General features: G+C 38.5%; 1 protein-coding gene across 1 annotated transcript in view; it reads right to left on the bottom strand.

The window, feature by feature from the left end:
- The window catches only part of LOC139731010 (uncharacterized), a 54,418-nt gene that overhangs the window by 10,082 nt on the left and 22,203 nt on the right, over window positions 1–22,133 (bottom strand). The window contains exons 2-3 of the mRNA XM_071641886.1: window positions 7,238–7,524; window positions 980–1,358 (exon numbers count right to left, since the gene is read on the bottom strand). Coding sequence (XP_071497987.1) covers window positions 980–1,358; window positions 7,238–7,264 — 406 coding nt within the window. The 5' untranslated portion in view covers window positions 7,265–7,524. The remainder of the gene's footprint in view (window positions 1–979; window positions 1,359–7,237; window positions 7,525–22,133) is intronic.

The raw sequence follows: 22,133 nt of genomic DNA, 5'->3' as shown, positions 1-22,133 counted from the left end.
GCGCATGATTACCTATCGCTTTCAAATGCATGACATGAGGAAGGTGGAGAAGAGTTAAGGTCTTGGCTTGCCAAGTCGAAAGCGCTCCAAAATATGTTTGTTGTCGTTGACATTATTTGTGACAACAACATCAGCTCTTTATGGTGTGGGAACCTAGGATTTCATCTGTATGGTTTGTGTTTAAGTGTGTGTGTGTGTGTGTGTGTGTGTGTGTGTGTGTGTGTGCGTGTGCCTGCGCTTAGGTGGCCTAATATCTTTATGAGTATTCTTGAAACGCTCTTTATAGAAATACATCTCTCAGAGCATGTATACACTAAGATCAGACCAACTACGTTCAGCTTCAGCAGTGGTGGGGAAACAGATGATCATTCGCAGAAAAAAGCGATAACAATCATCCAGCAGGCCTACGTACGGAACGAAATAAGAAACTTCAGTGTTGCCGACATTGTTGCGAAGGATAAAAAAAAGCAACATCAAACACAAAGACCGCACGATACGATTCTTTAGACAAAAGTTCGACGCCACCCCTATGTAAAGACTGATAAAGAGTCTGTGGTATTATTGAATAAAACATGCACAAAAACCACCCACATTCAATATGACAGGCTTACATAGCTTTACCCAAGCGAGGTATGGTATGCCATGTGATCACAAACGAGGTCACATCATGACATTGGTTATACAAGAGAGGATGCGGTACCGTTTTGCCTTTATGTATACTAATCACTGTGAGGGAGAAATTATTGCACGCAGGAAGGAGTACTTCAGGATGCGTACATAGGGAATAAAGCCTGATTTGACCTTTTGACCTCTTTTGTTACATTTTGATATATAAACAAAACAAACACAAATTGATCTTTCATATCAATTCTTTTATAGTTCATGTGCGATTAATCAGTAACGGATGAAATGATATTGCTATCAAGAATGGTCAGTGCGTGTTATTGCTGTAGATGAAACAGTTTCTAGAGGGACTTACGAAGGCTCTCGAGAAGTGCTAGTTCCATCTCCATGGTCTGAGCGCCAAATGCGTGGCCGCCGTGCTGGACCGAATTATCGCTCAGAGAGCTGACGAACCCAGGTGCGCTGTGGGCTACCTGTCCGAACGCGTTCTCGTCGTGAGGTGGCGAGTGGCCGACCACAGGCCGGGCCTTGTCCGATGAGTGTTGCTCCTCTTTCGCTTGCCGGTAGTTCGGCGTCGTGAGTTCGGCAAGGACGGGCGAGTCCGGTGGAGTTGGGAAGGACTGGAACTGTCTCTCGCAATCGCTGCCGCTGTAGGACCCAACACGGAACACCTTTGTAGAGGGAAACTCTGCCGTCATTCCAGGAACATGATCGTGATAGTCTTCGGAGAAAAACTGTTTGATGAAAAGGAGATAAAAAGGCGTAAAATGTTGTAACGAAGCGTCTTCAACAAAGCAAATCATGCCTTTAAAAAAGGAAGTATTACACAGAAAAATGTAACGGCTTTCAATATACACCGGGATGAATTTGCGTTGAAAGTTAAGGCACTGAATTGTCAGGAGTTCATTCAAAGAAACATTGACAGCCAATAAGAAATAACTTTAAACGCTTACATTTTTTTTCTCCTCCATATGTTGTAACATTCCTTTACCTTGTTCAAATCTATTGGTTTCAGTACATTGTTCCTTCTTTGAACATGTGTATGTATAGAGCCCCTGATAAACAGGGATATAAATGTTTACGCTGTTTCCCCTTCACTCTTGAAAAGCGGGATTGAACTTGTGTAAAACAAGTGCTTACATCTTTGACGTTGCTGTGTTTGTTATTATTGTTCTTTCTAAAAAGACATAGAGCGTTGGAAAGTGTGCTAGGAAGTGACAGGAAATATTAGGATCATTGACTCTAATACTCATTTCCAGTCTCGGTGCCTCTTGGAGATAAAAATAAACAGTGCCCTTTGAAATGTCATGACAATGTCACGGTTCTAGGGAAGGTAGACAAAAAGAGGCCCGGGAAAATGGCAAGATATCAAATATTTTCGCCGTGATGTCCAGAACAAATAGAGGATAAGAGGAAGAAGACGAAGAAAAAGACGCAGAGAGAACCAACAGACAGAAAAAGAAGGAAGAGAAGAACGAAAAGAAGAGGAGGGACGGAAAGGAATAGCAGGAGAAGAACAAGACGATAACCAATAAAATGTAATGTAATCAAAACAAGAGTTTGACATCTTAACCGTCATTAGTTGATGAGAGCTATGCCAACTCTATGTTATTGTAATGTGCGTTAATTGCTGCATTGTCACATTCTATCATTTTCTTTGCACGGACCACCTGAAGCCACAAGGTGTGCTGGCTCTGAAGATTGTGAAAAATTTTCTTCATTCACCAGAAAGGTCAGTTGCCTATCCCGAGGATGAGGTCCACACATTCCCCTCCAACTCCATTGATTACCGTGATTTGCGAACATGTTTGTTACGGTTTGTCCATGACTACAACAAAAAGTGTCCATTCTGAGTGCATAATGCGTTTTCCCTTTTCTGTAGTTTTGGTTCTTTATCTTTATTCCCTCTTGTCATTCTTTAAAATGTGTGACCTACGAAACTAGACTTAACAGTCTATACTTCGACGTCTCGGCTTTGTTGCCCAATAATTATCGAAGCCAAGGTTATTCGTGTACTTATTATGCCATGACGCATTCTCCAACCATGCCCATTAAAAGCCAATTAAGACGGATACACTCAAACGCTATCGTGCCGGGGCAATTCATTAGCACTTCAAAATCACGCCATAAACGACCTCGAGACTTTGCATCACTTAAATGTCTACGACTGTAAGCCCCACTTAGCTCATCTTAGAAGTGATGATTCTATCATGATGGCAGTTTGTTCGAGGTTCTCAATGAGAAAGCAAATATTATTTTGATGCGCAGTGTTTATCTTAGCCATGCCAGGAAAATATCAAGTTGTTATACATTCTGTAACGTGAGATTCGCTGTGACTACAGCAAGCGGGTTGTGGTCTGCTATGGTTTTTGTCGATGACTATATGGCCAGAAGAAATGTATGTCTGACAAGAAAATGGATGCTTGTCATGATACGAGCAATCGTTTTCCAGTCCCTCGGAATACCTCGTTATGTTGTGTGCACTGCCGATGACTCATGGCTCTATAGTCTGGGCGGAGGTTCGAGGGACGTCGAAAAAAAAAAGTGATTACGATATTCATCTTTCGAAAACTTCTTTCAAAAGTCCACTGCGGAAAATGACGAATCTTAATATTTTCGGAAAATTCGATAACAATTCTCGCACACAACATCTACAAAATCGGGGAAAACCATTCTTCTGTTCTTGGATTATTGAAGGGCAAATTAAGTTTGACGGCATTATCTGCTATTCATTGTCCACTTAGTGTTACTTGTAATCTATTTCCAACGCCAATTTCTATTTTACTCACGAAAGTCTAGCGCGTTGCTCAATGTATGCGAGAAATCAATTACTTCCACTACAGATTATCTTACACTCAATGCTTTTGTCTTTAATCATTCAACTTGAAATATGCTGCACAAATTTGGAATATTACCTCAAACTTAGCATTCTTTTCTTTACATGATCGGATTATAAAAAGCACGCAACAAAAAGAACAAAACAAGAAACAAACCCGCCACAAAAGGTCTGGTCAAAGGGTCAAGATGCCGTGAGACTGTAGAATCGTACCCATGTATTTCACCGCATTGGTAAACAACACTGATATAGTTGGCTCCTGAATTTGTTATTCAATACGATTGAGCTGTAAGCGAAGTATACCCCGCGACTCGAGCACAGATATCTAGCATCGCTTTTCCAGAAATGTGCTGGGTGTAAACTACGATGCATATCGGATTTCATGGTGTCACTAAATCATTCATTTGTGTGTGTTTTTTTTTTATCTAAAGAATGTTGTTGACTTGATTAGCCAGACGTGATATACATAATGTGTGTAGCTCCTCTGATACATGTGATATGTCTATTGATTTTATTTGCTTATCTTCATAACTTGTAAGTAGTCTATTTGGTTCAAGAAAATAGCCTCTCCTGAGAGTAAGCGATGCAGCTGATGATAGAAATATAAATACACACGTATTATGTGTGTGTTCTTTAGTCATTTATTCAGTTATGTAATCGGTTAAGTTTAAATTCGTTCGATATATTTGTTTACATAGGGCAGGGAGGTGGAAGTGGTTTACCTCCCTGCATAGGGTAATATATTTAGTGATCAAAGGAATCTCGTTACGAGTGAAAATGCAAATTTGATCAAATGTTATCTGTGAAAGAGGTCTCGAGAAAGACAGTGTTTCATTATCAAATCACAACATGTTATCTTAAATGAAGTGGTTCACATCACAGACGGCGCAATAAGAGTGGTGAACATACGGCAGAGGAAATGTGTTCTTCCTTGGCTCTGTGCGAGGAGAGCTATTTCACGGCTGGTCGTCTATATCGCCTTTGTCAGGCTTTCTGATTGTTAGATGATGTGTTCTGCATCGTGTTTTTGTAGCTGAACCAATGTTATCTCTGTTCCTACGTACCAGCAAGAAAGGGTAACGTTCGCTCAAAGGCAAAAGTGATGAGTCGGGTGGCTTTGTGAAATGCCGACTCGTAAATATGTCGCTTCCAGCACAAGATTTTAGGCCAATCCCAGTATTTCATGGTAGTATTAGTAGTGTGAATCTTCCAGGGTCAGGTTTCAATGAGACATTTGTCGTTGATTTCTTTGTTAACAATGCGACCGGTACAGATACGTGGACAATGATTGATGAATTACTTGCGTTCATCTATTTTTCATATTAATGTGTCGGAAAGACACAAAAAAATGTGCTTCTATGAAATTTGTAACAGTGGTGACGGTGACAACGACGAGTATGACGCAATACGTAAGTTAATGGTTTGTTTAATTAAGATTTAAGTAGCTGTTGTCGTTGCCATGTTATATAGTTATAGTATCATGGTGTAATGGTGGTAAAATGAAAAAAAGTTTTTTTTATGAAGTTAACACTAATCAAAGCAACAATATCGACCGCAGGAAAAGAAGGATCACAAGAATGGATTTAATGAAATAAGAACTAATCAGAAATTAGGAGACTTTGGATGAGCAAATATTGGTAATAAACCATGTGCACTGTAAAAATTAATGTGTCTATGACATGCAAGGGTTCGAATTTTGACTACATGACTAAGGAGAAATCCGTTTTCGTCCTTTTATTTGGCGCCATCTACGGCAAGATTCATTGGCTAGTGCAAGTTTCCCCGTGTAGTCTGTGGCTGGTATGAAAGCACACTTTGACAGGCACGTTGAGTTGTGTTAGACGTCACACGAACGAGTGCCCAGACAAACGCGTTTATCATTTCGAAGTGTCAGAACAAGTGTTACTTCAACCAAGGAGGTATGATACCTCTTGGCTTCCACCACATTTCAATGTAAGTCTGCGGCATCAGCTGTAACACACTCACACAAACACTAATGTCACGAGCTCACACCAAGGAGGTATATATTACACACCATGGATGTATTGGGAAAGCTCCCTGTAGTATTGTACCTCCTTCTCAAACCAAGGAGGTACTTTGAAGTACAGATACATGTAGGCAGTAAACTGGTAGGATGATGGTTATCGAACCAACAGTGTTCTCCACCAACAATATCTGCAATGCTAGCATGTCTTTCACCACGCAATTTGCTTATTTGTTTCTACACCCAATATTAGAATTGGAATTAGTCTAGCATTTGGACGTTGATCCATGTATTTTATGTGTACTATGACAATCTGAAGATTCGAAGTCTTGCAACGACCTCGAAAAGAGAAGATATTTAAATATCTGACATCTCCTTGATTACAAAGCACGTGGATTTTAATGTACAAGGATGAAGACAAACCAAAAATCCTATCCACAAGATTTAGCAAATGCCAAGAAAAACTGTTTTGATGTGTTTCTACATGTATACAACAGACACTGCGCCTTTGTAGTGCGATTCAACAGTGTAATCCACAGATTTGTCGTCACGGTACAATGTTTACGATTGAAATAAGCTGTTAAACCATCATGTCTTATGTCAACATTCATCCAACTATGAAAGCGTTGTCTGCCTTGACTGACAAATACAAGGAATTCTAGTCCTAGAACACCCAAAAACAGTTGTACATGGACAAATAGTTAAACACAAAAAGATCATTCATGCTCTTAATTCATGCATCTGCTTACATCCTGTCTCAAAAAAGAAGAAGAAGAAAAAAAAAAAAGAGAGAAGGTGCCGTTACAAACTTTGAGCTTTGTGTCACAAATTCTGAAATAACTGTTGTTTTTCATGCAGCAATAATGCATGACTTTCCAAAATGTGACACGCCTTTCGCTCCTCTAAATGATAAAGGAGTTTGGCGGCAGGGGTAAAAATTTGGACCCAAAAATCACGCGATTAGCAATGTAACGAATGGATGCATTCTTTTCATTATATTCCATGAAACAAATGATGTACAGTGTAGGGTGTCTTTTATCTCCTTCAAGAGAAAAGGTTGATCGCTTATGACATGGAAGCTATGACAAAACAGTATGATCTACCTTCAGGCAGGGATACTTTTTATCATATTGAAAAATAACTGAAGACAAAGGCAATCTTTTTGTACTCATGCCTCGAAAAAACAGAGATACCGTGCACACACGAAGCGACACCAAAGTGTAAAAAAAAAAAAAATGTATATATATATATAGTGTTAAAGTGAGATGAAGAGATGGGCAGACAATTAATATATTTTCAAACGAATATATATACATAAATTGCACCCCCTTATATGTGAATATGTGAAGTATATACCATAAAAGGAAAACAAAACTACAGAATGTGTTTTGGACGCGAAAAGAAGAAATAACGATAAATAGACCAAATGATCGATGATGATGAAACTATAATCATTTAGAAAGAGAAAAGATGAGAGACCGATATGGAGATGGTGGTGATGGTGGTGGTGATGGTGGTGGTGATGGTATTGGTGATGGTATTGGCGATGGTGGTGGTGGTGGTGATGGTGATGGTGGTGGTGATGATGGTGATGGTGATGGTGGTGATGATGGTGATGGTGGTGGTGATGGTGATGGTGATGGTGGTGGCGATGGTGGTGATGGTGATGGTGGTGATGGTGATGTGGTGATGGTGGTGATGATGTAGTGGTGAGTGGTGATGTGATGGTGATGGTGGTGATGATGGTGGTGTGGTGGTGGTGGTATTAAATCTAAGGATGCGGATTGACTTACCATGTTATCTTCTCGAGAAAAATCCATAATATGACTGATAATGGTAGAGAAGAAACCAAGTCACTGAAGAATGGACCAGTGAGTGAGTAGATATCACTAGTCAGACTCTACAAGAGATGAGCTGGAGCGATTGAGAAAAGTTGTTATCACACTGACTGTCCAAATCAAGTTTCGCTCTCGAAGAAAACTAAACTGATGAAGGGTTGGCGTGCGAGAGAAGAGCACAGACAAGGTCTCCCAAAGTGACAGGTCTATAGTAAGTCCAGGACCTGATAAGGTTCCGAGACCTGCGAGTAAGGGAGAGATGTAATAGTGAGAACCGATAGAATGTCTGCGGAGCTTTGGTCTTCAGTTGAGTAAAGTTGAGTAATGACAAGTTGTTGGAAGGACCCAGAGGTAATATATTTATATATAATATACCATTAACAAGCGAATGGTATTCCACATTCACTCTCGGCTTCTTTTTGTGATCCACACACATGAAAGACCTGCACAGCCCGAGGTGTCACCACTGGGTCTCTCACTCTACGCTCCAGTAATACCGTACCAATCATTTGTGTCATAGCTTGACTGACACACTAGAGTGAAAGCTGATACGTGTGTGTATGACTGAATACATTACGCGTGCCAGTGGGGCGGAGTCAACGTCGCTGATTGGTCAATCACTTTGAAGACGGATTTCTCGCGGATGCGCATGCTCTGCCTCGATCATTTGTCTGTCAACAGAACAGGTAGCCCTCGGTACAGTAGTTCGTGGAGTGACAGATTAACCTGGGAAAGTTATGAATGAGTTCATAGCCAAGTCGAATAAAAGAGAGCGAGACAGATAGAGAGAGAGAGAGAGAGAGAGAGAGAGAGAGAGAGAGAGAGAGAGAGAGAGAGTTGGGGGGGGGGGGGGACTTCAATAATATGGCTAATCTTGGACATCAAGGAGTACTACAGCAACACGACCGAGTTATCTGGTGCTAACCAGCAGTATTTCCTTGAGTCGTATGCTTGTTTGTTTCTCCAGAACTAAGACACTTCTTTCCACAATGATGTTGCATGTGCATTGACGCTGTTAGATGACGTTGAATTGAAAATTCACGTTCTACCAGCACACGTGATTGGCACGTGACAGGGGGCACATACGATACCATTATGCTGTAACAGGTGCGCGTATCATCAGGGAGGTGGTGGAGAGACTTCTTTTCCACATCCCTGGTATGAAGTCATAAGAGGGCATGCTAGAAAGAACTTCAGAGTGAACCGGTGAGGTAAAAAAAAAAAAAAAAAAAAAAAAAATCGGTGTCTCTATTTCAACACGTGGTAATGCGTGTACATATAGATAGGTCTATCCTATACCTTTCTCTGTTTCTCTGATTGTGATACTGGTATGAATCTGATAAGATACAGTTGGCTTTAATGGTGATATCTTTAAATCACAGAATCTGTTTACCATTGGGAGCAGTGATTAAAAAAAAATGTTCGAGTTATCATATGACTATTGTGAGGCATATGTGTAGATCAGTTGTATTACAAAACATCCCACCGCATAAAAATTTTGCAATAAAGCTTAAAATATAAGGACATATTACTATTCTTCTCACTTACCCATAACTGTATATTGTTTAGTCTAGAGACAATTTTATCATAACTGTCGTTCACATCTTGCATATTTAAGACTATACTGATTAACCTTTTTTTTTACACTGGTTGTTTCTATCACTAACTCACATTTTAGAACTATTTTGAAGCACAAAAGCTGGGTGTTCGTTTCATCTGAAAAATAGTAAATTATGCCTTCAAAGGTGTGATAACTTGTCTACTTAACTCTCCTTTATCGTTTTGTAGTCGTCAAATATGTTTAAAAGGGTATTTAAAATCATGTCCATTCTAATTATGTTCATTCTATATACTCCATAGTTTATGTTCGATATTTCCATTCCATACACTTCCGTTTATGTTTATTACTTTATTACCACATCTGCACGTACAGACAAACGTGTCCAAAGGTCAAAGATCTGGCCTTCTGCGACATCCTTTGTCATAACTATATATATATATATATATATATATATATATATATATATATATATACACCTGCTGGCGAGACAACACAACTCTCATCCTGAATGTATTGTTAATGGTCACTTCTGCGGAGTCGCTTGTTCTAATCCTGCCAAGATCAGCTTAATACTGTATCCTTTACATGCTTCACCCGGCCAGTCATTGACCAAATCTGTTCGATTTACTCCCTAAATCCTCTGCTTTATGTTAGCACCTCGTTCATTTCCAAAGCCTGCCTTTAATCCGCTGCATGGTGGTGAGAGGGGAAATGTACAGGATATTGACAACAGAATGTCTCCCTGCGATGGCCACAGTGACTGAACTTGACAACCAAAGTTAGCATAGAAATATGCATGATATACTAGTATCAAGAATTACAATTACAGCGGAGCTTAAAACGTAAAAATGGATTTAGTGCGTAAGCTATAGGCTTTGGCGTGATTAGAACTTTTTGCACTCACAGGTATTGGAGTCTAAACCACAGAACGCATGTGCATTCGGGCAGGACCCTTGTTGTGTTATGACGTGACTGCTTTGGAATGTTTATTTTGTTAAACTATACGACTGAGTATATATCTCGGGGAAAGAAGTATTTACATCTATATGTCATGGCGAACGAGGGGTTCATATTGGGGAACGCATTATGCTACCAGGCGTCGGGTGGGCGAGTTGGTATATCCATGAAGCTATAGCTCCATGGTGTGTATCTATGGTGCTAACAACTTTGGGCTTGTCCAAAGAGTCAATTAACGAAGATCGTTTGAAACTATAGGCAACAAAATCATTTGTTTCCATAAACTTGTTGGTTGATCAAGGTGCCCAAATTCGGCGTTCAAAATGCCAAGCTTTCCGCAGCTTTTCACAATCTGTATGATTGATGATTAGAACTTGCGAAGCCAATAATAGCAGTGATTCCATCGTGTTTTCGGCGACACGCGCGTCTGCATCGACAAGAAAATGAAACAAGAGTATGATGTTATTTGAAATAATGATGATGTATTATGTGTACAGATGAAAGAGAATAATAGATATCCCAGTGAGGGGGAAAAAAGAATGAAACAAAATATACGGGTTTATGCATTGGGGTTTATGAAACTTTTCCCACCTCCCTGGTTCTAGTCTTGTTGTTCTGATACGTCCCTACTACTTTCACTATTCCCCTCGGGTGTGTTGCTGAAGCTCTCCTCAACGCTTTTGGATCTTCAAACAACAACAACAACAACAACAACAACAACAACAACAACAACAACAACAACAACAACACACACACGCACATTCACACACAAAACAAAACAAAACAAAACAAACCCCATGACCTGCCGACGGTTCCGCCCGAGGGGATTACAGCTGACCTCCCCCCAGCAACTGCTTCTACTACTACTACTACTATTACTACTACTACTACTACTACTACTACTACCGCTGCTGCTGCTGCTGCTGCTACTTCTACTACTATAACTACTACTTCTCAACTATTCTACCACTGCCACCACCAGCATCACTGCTTCTACTACTACTACTTCTTCTGCTACTACTACCACCACTAACTACTTCCACTACTACTTCAGCTGCTGTTACCACAACTAACCCTTGTAAGTTGAAGCACAGCGACTCATAATACTAGAATAACGACAACTCTTGTTGTCGCTGCTGCCTACGACTTCCACAGATCAATAGATCAATAGATATATTTACACCAAACCATTTCCACTCCTGGAACAGATTATGAAGCAATCCAGTTTAGAGGCACAGAAAGCTCGATACTTAAAATCGCATTTCAGTGTCATGTTACTCCATTATACACTGGTATAAGATTGTGACACATCCAATCTGCAAGTGTAACTAAAATTCATATTTTGGCGACCATCTTCGTTGAAAATGTCTGAGTCGTCAAATTTCTCAGTTCGATGATATCAACGGAGTGTACGATTTCCAAGAAAAAGATAAATCAAAACAGATCTTTGATTTCTGCAATTTATACACGAATGATGCTAATGAGGAAACTATGCAAATTCGTATGAAAGACACAACTGGGTATGCTAGCTATCAGAACCTACAGCATTGTAGCCTAAATATCAATTGGCACCATGTTTGGGATTGACTTCCGGTGCGTCGATCATTTTGGAACGTTACCTGTAATCCTGATTGTGTATCGTCGGATTTGCACCATAAGCTCGGAATCTGGATTTTTGGAACTGTCTAAAGTCGACATAAATACTGCCTCCTCCTAATTCAGTAAACACGTTTAAGTACCGCCACCATTCTTCTTTTGTGTTGGTGTGAGTGCTTGTGTTGTTTGATTGCTTTGCATTTATTGTCTGTATGCTTATTTTTGTTGACGTGTCAGCTTATATCGTCATCATGTGATGAGCTGGGAGCAAATCAACAGACATAATAATTATGGTAACTATTGACAGCCAGTGAGGTGTGAGGTATGTACACCGCGAACTCCACAGGAGGCTTAGGCCGGAGAGTCACGGTGCCCCTCGGAGCTCTCCTCGGAGCTCGCTCACGTGGAGCAGAGCTCTTCCGGTGTGAACTTGGCGAAAACCTTAGCGATAAGCTGCCGTAAAACTTCTCTGTCAAATACCACTAATCGACACCTACAATGTGCAGGACTTACGGACTGACTGAACACTGCACCCTCAATCAGACGTACGGCAATGGATTAGAGAAATGTGAGATTGAATTCTTTATGACGAGGCTTTGAACGGAGAGATGTGCGATTAGTACTTCTCAGCTCTTTTCATTCCCCCTTCTGCCCTTATTGTTATTTACGGACCCGAGCTCTGCGTTGGATCATCCCACCAAATAGCGGAACACGGCACATTCAAACCTAATTTCATGGCAAGATGCGACCAGTGATGCATGGGATTCACAAGCTGACTCTTCAATAGTTTACCAATGAATATATGTTAAGGCTAATATGTCTTCTGTACAGAAAACCCTTGAACCTCTTGAATCTTTTGCAAAATTATATTTTACATAGCAGCCTTCACATTTATTCTTATATCTGTGCAACATGAACTTAAATTCATACGTGGCATTTCCTTCGTTTTTAATATATTTTGAATGTCAAACGTAAATTTTTATGACAGTCTGTTTAGAATAGTCTTTATAATTTCACAGTATTTACGATATTCATTATAAATCATACATCAAGAGAATCAACAGATACTTTAATCAGTAATGTAGATAGAATGATCGGGCAAAGCAATGCAGAATCATACGTCACAATTGGAGAAACATGCAGGTCAGCAATGCAGAATGCTGTTACACATTTGTTCCACTCTACGCTCAGGACACACAACGCCTCATCATCTGTCGAGAATGTTTTTTTTTTCTTCTTTTTTGTCTGTTGTTTCGTGGGTTTTTTTTTTCAATGTTGTTCAGCGTATCGGGTCAATGGTTTTCAATGACTCGTTATATAACTACTCGAACTCTGTGAACCGAAGCTTCTAGTATGCCTTGTTGTAGAATGGCCAGTGATTGTTGCGGTATGTAATAATCTGGCTTGTCCTGTCTTTGTGATGCCAGGGATTTGGAGGGATTAAAGCATTTCTTCTCGGTATTTTGATTTTGCTTGAAATATCTTTCAGTCTTACATCGTTTTTGGTTTGCTTGATGTGTACTCCTGTACATTAGATAAACCATCTTTATTTCGTCATATATGACGACTTCTAACGGTATTTCGGTTTCTGACAAACCCGGTAAGCATGATGACGAATAAAATTATACGAATAAAGTACAGTAAAGAACAAACAAACAACCAAACAAAAAAAAACCCACACTATAAAACATGAAGGAACAATGAACTTCGTCGAAAAATAAAGGAGAAAGAAATTGATTTTTATAAGTTTCGGATGCTTATCTGAAACATCTGATAATTATTGGTCACAACCACAAATGTTAGACAAGGTAGCATTGTCATCGCTCCATTAGCTGTAAACTCTTTTTTGTTCTTTTTTTTTCGAAAGAAGTAAAACAGAAAACAAATAACTCGCGTTAAATACTCTAATAGTGTTATGATTCATCAATTCTGACTTTTGTAAGTTACAAGTTTCTGAACTAATATTCTCCAAGGGTCTTAAATGATATGAGCAATGCATGCAGGGATCACTACTGAGGCTATCTGAATGTGAAAATTAACACCATTTTTAGGAGTCCTGAAATATTACTGATGAGATAAATATTCAGACGCATTTGCAATCCGTATACCATATGTCCGGAAAAAAAAATACAACGGGATCCTCCGCGATGATAGCTTTAAAAAATAGTGAAGCAATCCAAATACAATTTCAGGGTATGAAACTATAACTCATTGCCCACACATCTAACAGAAAACTCCATCTGATTTGCTTCAGTGGTCAAAGAGAAATGAGGAATTTTGTAGAGCATGTCAGGAATCCCTTCCCCCTTAAGTCCTGTCTATTGTGTTCACACATTAATATGCAGTTCCAAGAGCATCCAAGTGCTAAACTTGGAAGAATCAGACTCATGACATGCTTTACAATAATCCACATTTCTCCGTGACCTCTTAACCAAACTGAATAGGGTTTTCTGCAAAATAGAGGTAAGATGTTGTATTTTAAGACTCTGAAGTAGCATTTAGACAGTTTAATCATATTGTGAGTTATCAAGGTTTGTTGTGTGTTTATATGCACGTGGCTCAAGAAATTACTTGTACGTCATATGGGAATAAATATCTCTTTGCCACTTACTCATTAGAACATCAAATATTGAGTAAAGTGATGCAAAGCTAATGAATGAAAACTGATGTAGTTATTTTTATTCTAATTGTTACTATCACTATTGTTACTATTTTTTCACTGTTATCATTGTCTTCGTTATTGCAACTACTTCCTCCAACCATGTCATCGTCATTTTCATTCAGGTTCAACAGTAATCAACTCCTGGAATGCAGTCTCTTTAGATATACTGTATGTTCCTGAACATGTACAGATTTCATATCATCAAGATGCTTCTTAATCATTATTTCATACTTGGATGTACGGCATACACGTTAGGCGCCACTTTGGAATCTTTTTTTTTTCGAAAAATGATTGGAAATGGGACTCTCTTGCTGAGATTTGATAAAGTTTGATGAGACGATCGCGTTATATCAGCGCATTGTATGTTATCTGAACAACTTCAACTCCCATTGCTTCTATTGCTACTTTTGATCTCTCCCTCTCTCTCTCTCCATTACACTAGAACTTAGTATGATGATATGTATTTCTAGGACCTACATGCTGAAAATTGCTGTCATTGTACATGGTAAACATGGCCACTTTTTCGGTTGTTTGTTTGTTTGCTTTTGTTGGTTCTCCTTTGGTTTGGTTTTGATTTTTTTTTTAAAGGAGGGAGGGGAATGTTTTCGTTTATACAAAAGAAGCCAATGGAACGAGCCCCTTGTCCTTCCAGAATACTTTTAGCCCAGTTTTATCGGTCCCATTGTGCGAGCAGAGTAGGGCTAAAGTCGGGAGAAATGGAGCGTTTCGTTTAAGGATTTCATCGTTTTACAAATTTTGCTTTTCTTTTGTCAACTAGTCCTATCACGAGACATCTGTAATCTGTACGGTTTATGAGAAGGGAAGGGTGACGAAGATGATGTATTTACTTCTGAGAGAATTAATGTGACCAGGTGCGCTGATCCACATGAGACTGCATAGCTTGACTAACTGGTACTCTTCCAATATTTAACGAATTTACAAAATCGCGCTAGTTTCATAACAGTCTATCGTTTAGCTCGGAAATATGCATGAGAGAAAAGATATGAACACCAGTACGTTTGACAAAATGCAATTTCAAAAATGGATGATTCTAAACATTTCAAGAATATTGCATTTTTGTAACTTGTCTTCTAAACCGGTTATACTTACTCTCATCTTCCAGCAAGTCGCTGATTTACGCAGTAGCATTCCTTCGAGAGAACCTCTTGTTGTAAGAGTTTCGTGGTATCTTGCTGATACACTTTTCACTGCTTTCCTTGCAGCCGCGTAACACTATAATCTTGAGTCAGTTCAATAACCACTGCCATATATTCGCGGAAGATTCCAATGCAGTTATTATTATAAGCAGGCATATAAGTACAATTTTTCGTATGCAATTTGAAAGGGCCTATATTCCTCGCACGTCATTCATTTAACGAATTCAACATTATTCACGACATATTATAACTTCACTGGAATCAATTATAAAGACATTGTCAATATAGGCGACCTGCTTAATCGAGAAATCACTCTTATGCTTTGGATAACGGTATGGAAGGTAGTTTAATTAACGAAGTTTAGACATGCTAAAGTTATGCAAAGATAATATCTTACAGATCAGGACTTCGAAAAGCACAGCAAAAACACATCACAACACACATACACACGCAAGCAAAAAACAAATTAACGAAAAACAAAGGCAAAGAGTGTTCGACCAGGAAGGAATGTATCTTTCACCTACCTGGTTCGACACATAACCATCGCAGTCAAAGAAATTAGAACTTACCTAACTCAGCAAATAGTCGTGCGCCTAAAACTCCGTGTCACGTCCTATGTCCTAATGCCAGTCGTTCCTCTGTTGATTTGACTTCTGGTCTCGGAGGAGTGACCTTACTACTGTTAATTCTCTCTCCAAGAAAATGAAAACTGGAGACCTTTGGCGGATTAAATGCAAAAAGACAGCTCTCCCCGTTTTTAACCTTGTCGAGATTTGTTTACGATGGAGACTGATACAAGCTGAATCGCTTCGCTTCATCGACTTCGACTTCAGCGTGATGGAGTGACGTCTCGGTTCACGAGAGCTCAGAAGGGGGGGGGGCATTCATGACAGGGTTCATTAAGAGCGTCAACGAAACAATAGCATCGAGAGGGGGTGGGATTAGGAGCGAAAGACAGAACGATTTGAAGAAAAAAGAAGAGGATGAATGGATTGTAACGATTCATGCTACGGACGACTGACAGTGTCTTGAATAGACTGACGGTGAGATTAACTCATCAGATTGAGAATAGTGAGCCCAGATTGCGTCTATAAGAAGTCACTGAAAAAGAGTTTGACAGGATACAGTAGCAACTTTAACAGGCTGGCAGTTGATGTTATACCTCTTATTTTTAGTTTTTATTTGTTTGTTGTTGTTGTTGCTGTTTTCCCTAAATTCCTTCGGGCATAAGGGGTATAAGGATAAAACTAAATGCATTGCCCTATAGACTGGAGTCAAATTGACTGTGAGAATCTCATCCAAACGACTAGGTCTGGCGACGGAACAATACAAATAGAAAACAGAAAGAAAGGTCGCTATTTATGGCCAATTTTGGTGGGTACTTAGCTTGTTGATGATTTACTTTGATTGAATCGAATATCTCCCCGTTAGTACGGAGACAACGACCCAAATTGGTCGCATTTTCGGGTTTGTCTGATACGATGCAACTGAAGTTTTAATGGAAATGCGTACTACCGCACGTAATGGAGATATGCCTGGTCCTCAGCTTCGCATGCAGTGAAATTTCCTTCGCCTGACAGCTTCCAGGTTTTCTCTGTTCGCCATGGCTTTTCATGTTCACATGCCAAAATGCAAATTACAGTTTTATTTCAAAGATTATTATGAGAAATGTGACATTTATGGAAAACAATGTGCTAATCTCAATATTCTTCATATAATTGAAATTACAATGTCAAAGCGAGAAACTAGTTTGAATATGCTTTTTTTTTCTGTATACGTCAAAAGTAACAAACGAACCAACATGGAAGTTGTTGTACGATGCAGCTGTATGTTTATAGGGCAGCTAAGTAGTTATTTCTTTCTGCAACCAACTTTTCTTGTAACTTTCGATTTCTATGTATTTTCTTGTATTTGTGTTGCCTTTGTACAAAGAAAAAATAAAACAAAATCACCCATCAAAATAATGGCTGATTCGAGAGCTATATTTCATGGAATATTCCATACATGAAAAACATGGATCACAAGATTGATGTATAAATTGAAACTTTTCTTTTTCCGATTTCTGATCGTCGTGAACTTTCATGATTCCATTCTTTGCCCCCACCCCCACCCCAATCACCCTGAAGGATCGAGTGTGTCTCAGGCAAATTTAGCATCCAGCAGCGAAGGAGTATAAACTGACGACTCATACAGACACACATACAGTTAAGAAATCAAAGAGCATTGTCACCTCTCTTTATTTTCTACACAGGTTTATATACTTCACTTGAGCATTGTTGAGTTTCCACTTTGTACTTTCGTTTTGTATGAACATTATACAGGATACTTTTTCTTTTTCTTTTTTTAAAGCGGGTCCTTGTGCACTGAAAAGACAACCCCGTTTTGAGATAAGACGGAAAGATGAATGAATAAACAGATCTTTATGACATTGCTTTCATGATCCAGAGTCTTCACAATAAATCCAGGTTATGTCACTTTGGCCGTCTCGTTCCTTTTCTTTTATTTTTGCATGATTTCCATTTGTCTAATGTTTATGTCTTGATAAAACACACAATATCTCATACCGCTGTACAGAATGACACAAACTGAGTAGCTTTTCACAGCATACGAATTGCTGTGAATATAACAATACGGATTTTCGGCATCCCTCCCCCAAATAAACATAAACAGATGACTAAAATAAAGTTCGTAAATGGAACTTTACAAGTCTTTTGATATTTTAGGTTTGCTTTCAAAACTTAAGCATTTGAAAAACTGAGATTTATGAAAAAAAAAACCACAAAGTACCCTTCCATTTATCTCTCATCTCTATACTTTAAAATGACAAATGGGAACAAATTATGAAAAATGATAATGTTGGCAAACATCCGCTTGGAAACTGAAATCCAAAGTGCCGATAGAGACAATTCGGGCGTGCCTTGGTCTGTTTAATCCCGTTTTCCTCGAAGTTTTAGGGTTCTTTCGAAATTTAATATTTCTTGCAGCGCCAAACCTATCACGGCTACATACGTCTTGAACATAATCATTTATTGTACAACGAATCATAATATTTCTATGAGCTCCTTCACTCTGCCATTTAATACACTGAATAATTAATTCTCTTGCATTGCCTTATCTTATGACACCATTCTTGACTTGTTGATTACGGTTAAAAGGCCACGTGTTAATTTAATATATCAAAATGGAATATAAAGAATACATATCCAGATTTATTGTAAATGGATGACACTTTCTGTTCAGTTTATTAAAAAAAGAAATTACAATAAGTAAAAAAAAGTGGTATAGGCTTCTTAAAAGTAAAACTCAAATGAATCTCATGAATAGCTGCCCTTTTTTTTTCAATGTTTTGACAAACCTATCACATCCATAGATATAGGATTATCTGAGCCGAAGGTGATGAGTCATAGGAAATGTAATACTTAGCAGTAAAACAAACAAAAATGAAATGCAGGTCAGTGGAAGAATATGGTAGCGATTGTATATCATCACCACGGCATCTAGTTTGCGTAATGATGTGATTATAGTGTTAATGATTATCATGTCTTCATTAAAAGCTCATAAGCACCAAAATTGAGAAACTTTCCTTACGAAATGTCAGCACAGTCTGGGACTAAGGCTAAGGTAGCGGGATTTAAGAATAATTTCCCCTTTCAGCCTATGACGTTAACGGTGCGTCGCACCCACTATTCTCTGCTCCACGATTAATGAAGCCTTTTGAAGTTAATTGGCTCCAATTCAGAACAGCAGTGACGTTAGCACTTTTGGCCTCTTTTTGTACCTGATCTGATTTTCAGCCAAGTTCAAATCCCTATAAGAAATCCAACCAGGTGGAACGGCTTTTTTTTTTGGGGGGGGGGGGGGGACTGAAAGATATCACACTTTCCTGGAGGTCAGAAAAGAGTTTTCATGACTAAATTAGGAGTTAGAAGGCTGAGTGGTGCTCCGTGCCCTCTCCAGGCACGCTCATTGCTTATTGGGTGTATGACGCGCGTTTCACTGTACTACAAGCTATAAAAGCATTACATCATAATACTGCAATTCACGCGGCGCCATCATTGTTCATATAATTGCCACTCACCTACGTGTATTACGTGCGCGCACACACACCCAGGCACACACGCACATATACATACGTGATATACAACACCGTATACTAGTATATCATAATTATGTATGTATGTATGTATATATATATATATATATATATATATATATATGTTGATAAGGTAGTCCACGTGTTGGCAAGATAAAAAGATAAGTAACAAAGCTGCAACAAAGTTCATGCTGTATTCACCAACGGTTTATTTCTTCACACAAATTTTCGGGCGTCTCGCCGAATAATTTCAGATTATGTAAAGATTATCTATACACTAGAATTAAAGTTAATTTATGTGTATGTTGAATTTTGAAAGAAATAATGCACTGCTTTTACATTACCACCGCAGCTGCGTATTCAGAGGAATTACTTCTGTATCAGTCGTGCCAAGTTTTTTCACGTATGCTTTATACTCATTGTAATTTCATTATGACGTAACATTGTACTGTTGCCAGGATGCGCGCTGGGTGTTAGGATGCCTAGCATGGATGCGTTAAAGCGCGCATCCTTAGTAACACGGTTGCAATATATTGTTATGGCTTAATTTTGTTATTGTTCTCTCAGTATCAACACTTGAGAAAGGGCGGCGAGACGCCCGAAAATTTGTGTGAAGAAATAAACCGTTGGTGAATACAGCATGAACTTTGTTGCAGCTTTGTTACTTATCTATATATATATATATATATATATATATATATATATATATATATATATAGATAGATATGTGTGATTTCAAATCACTGAATGAAGTTTCCCAACTTATGATAAAAATATATCAGAAATTATAGGCCTGTATTGCTATTCTTGGTCGTTGTGTGTTTAGTTTTTAGCAAGTATCGAGGGTTGTGATTGAAAGTAAAATTGATCCTTCAGTGATCCCTCAGCGACAGTGGTGCCACTGCCTCAAAATGACCACTCAGGTAACTGTATGTAATTGAATCATATATCTCATCATACAATACTTATCATGATGATAGTTATTGATAATTAAATCCACTTCAACTTTTTGTAATAGCTTGATAAACAGAGTAACATTAAATACACATCACGGTGTAATAAGATAGTCATGAACTCTTAAGTTCAATGTGTTTCCACGAAATAGTGATTTCAGTCACAGCCACCAACAAAACATTCCCTCGCTTTGACCTACACGTAATTCTTTGCTTACATTTTTTTTTTCTAATAGAATCTATAAGAAAGATCTTTGGCATAAAGATTATTGACTTGTGATAATAGTTTTTTAGAGGAAATGGGCTTTAGTTTGTAATAATTGTCATCATACCCAATACACATAATATTTTAATGACATTTTCATACACAAGATAATGTGAGACGTGTTATAGACGGTGATAGTCTTGCTTTTATTTGATTTGCATACTTATCCAGCTGCTTTCAATTATCAATGTCAATTAAAGGACGCAAAGCTTGATGATAGCTTTCTTAACTTCTGTTCGATTCTGATGAATCTTCTTTCATTCTCTGTGTTTGCTTTTTACTCTGCTATATGAAAGTTAACATGGATATGGAGTGGCCTTATATTTACTTTAATTGATGATAATTATTATTAGTATAATCATTGTCAAAGTTGACACAACATGTATTAGTTTTGCCATCACCAATATTCATAATAACAGCTACATGTATACAAATCATCAACTATTTGTGATTGATAAATCATAACAATTGATGCAATTCGTAGCAATTATTCATTGTTACTATTATGCTAAGTTTTTAGTCGCAGCAATGGTGGTATATAATGATCAGCTGATATAATTTCATTGGAGGAGGCCTATGTACATGAAGAAGAGTACGAATGGATCGATTTCAGTCGACACGCCCACCGTCCAAATTGTACCTTGTTTTCACAGCTACTGTCAAAGTGACTGTATGTACAGGTAGTGTACGCCATGACTTATGGAATGAATGCAAAAAGAAAGAGTATCCATTAACATTTTTTGCCAGGTATTTGGAGCGTGACTGGTTACGTTGGCCTAGTTCTCGTAATAAACAATCCCACGCGAAAGAATGGCGACAATGATTGTGTTTTGCTTTGGGTCTTTGTGAATCCAGACCTTTCTCAATACACTACCCCTCCCCCCCCAGAAAAAAAATAACAGCCCCACCCCCCCCCCAAAAAAAGTAAATCTCTATTTGAAAGCCTTTAGCCTCATTTGCCTAACGTACAGTACTCAGTACTTCAAAGTGGTACGTGTTTGGCAGTGATAAAGGGCATGTTATACTTTTGCTGTTTACCATGTGGTTATGGATTAATAGTTAGGTAACTATATTTCTCAACAGAAGAAGTCCAACAACTCTTCATGTGTGTTAGAGATTACTCACGAGTATACGCGCACATTAGTAATGACCACTTAACTGAACTTGTTTTTGTTGTTAATTTACTTTGATTGATTTGTTAAGTGTAGTGTTGTTTTTGTTGTTGCTGTAACACTGTATTCACAGTCTCTCTGAAAGACAGCCTCACCTGGCTGATCGAGGGCATTTTATCCCGTGATAAAATAAAATAAAATGAAATAAAACAAACAAACAAACTCGATCAGTTTACTAACATAATCACATATTGTTCATTTATTTACACCTAAAGGTTATTTCTCATAGAATGCTTGCCCGAGACTTGTCAAACACAGCAACAACCAATGCAGGCAACCTAAACTCCAGGTAATGAAATTTACAGTCAGTACATCATGTAGATGAAGGAACTGACTTGTCAGGTGATTCTCAGAGGGGGTAAAAGTATTTTTATATTTGGGAATATATCCTAGTAAATGGGTAGATTAAAAATCGTGGCAGGAGTAATTCTTCTT

Source organism: Diadema antillarum, unplaced genomic scaffold, assembly GCF_040938485.1.
Source record: "Diadema antillarum isolate AM-2024a unplaced genomic scaffold, OU_Dant_1.0 seq00000348_RagTag, whole genome shotgun sequence".
Taxonomy (NCBI): Eukaryota; Metazoa; Echinodermata; class Echinoidea; order Diadematoida; family Diadematidae; genus Diadema; species Diadema antillarum.
The sequence above is the reverse complement of the archived record's forward strand: the minus strand, read 5'-3'. Positions and strand labels throughout refer to the sequence as shown.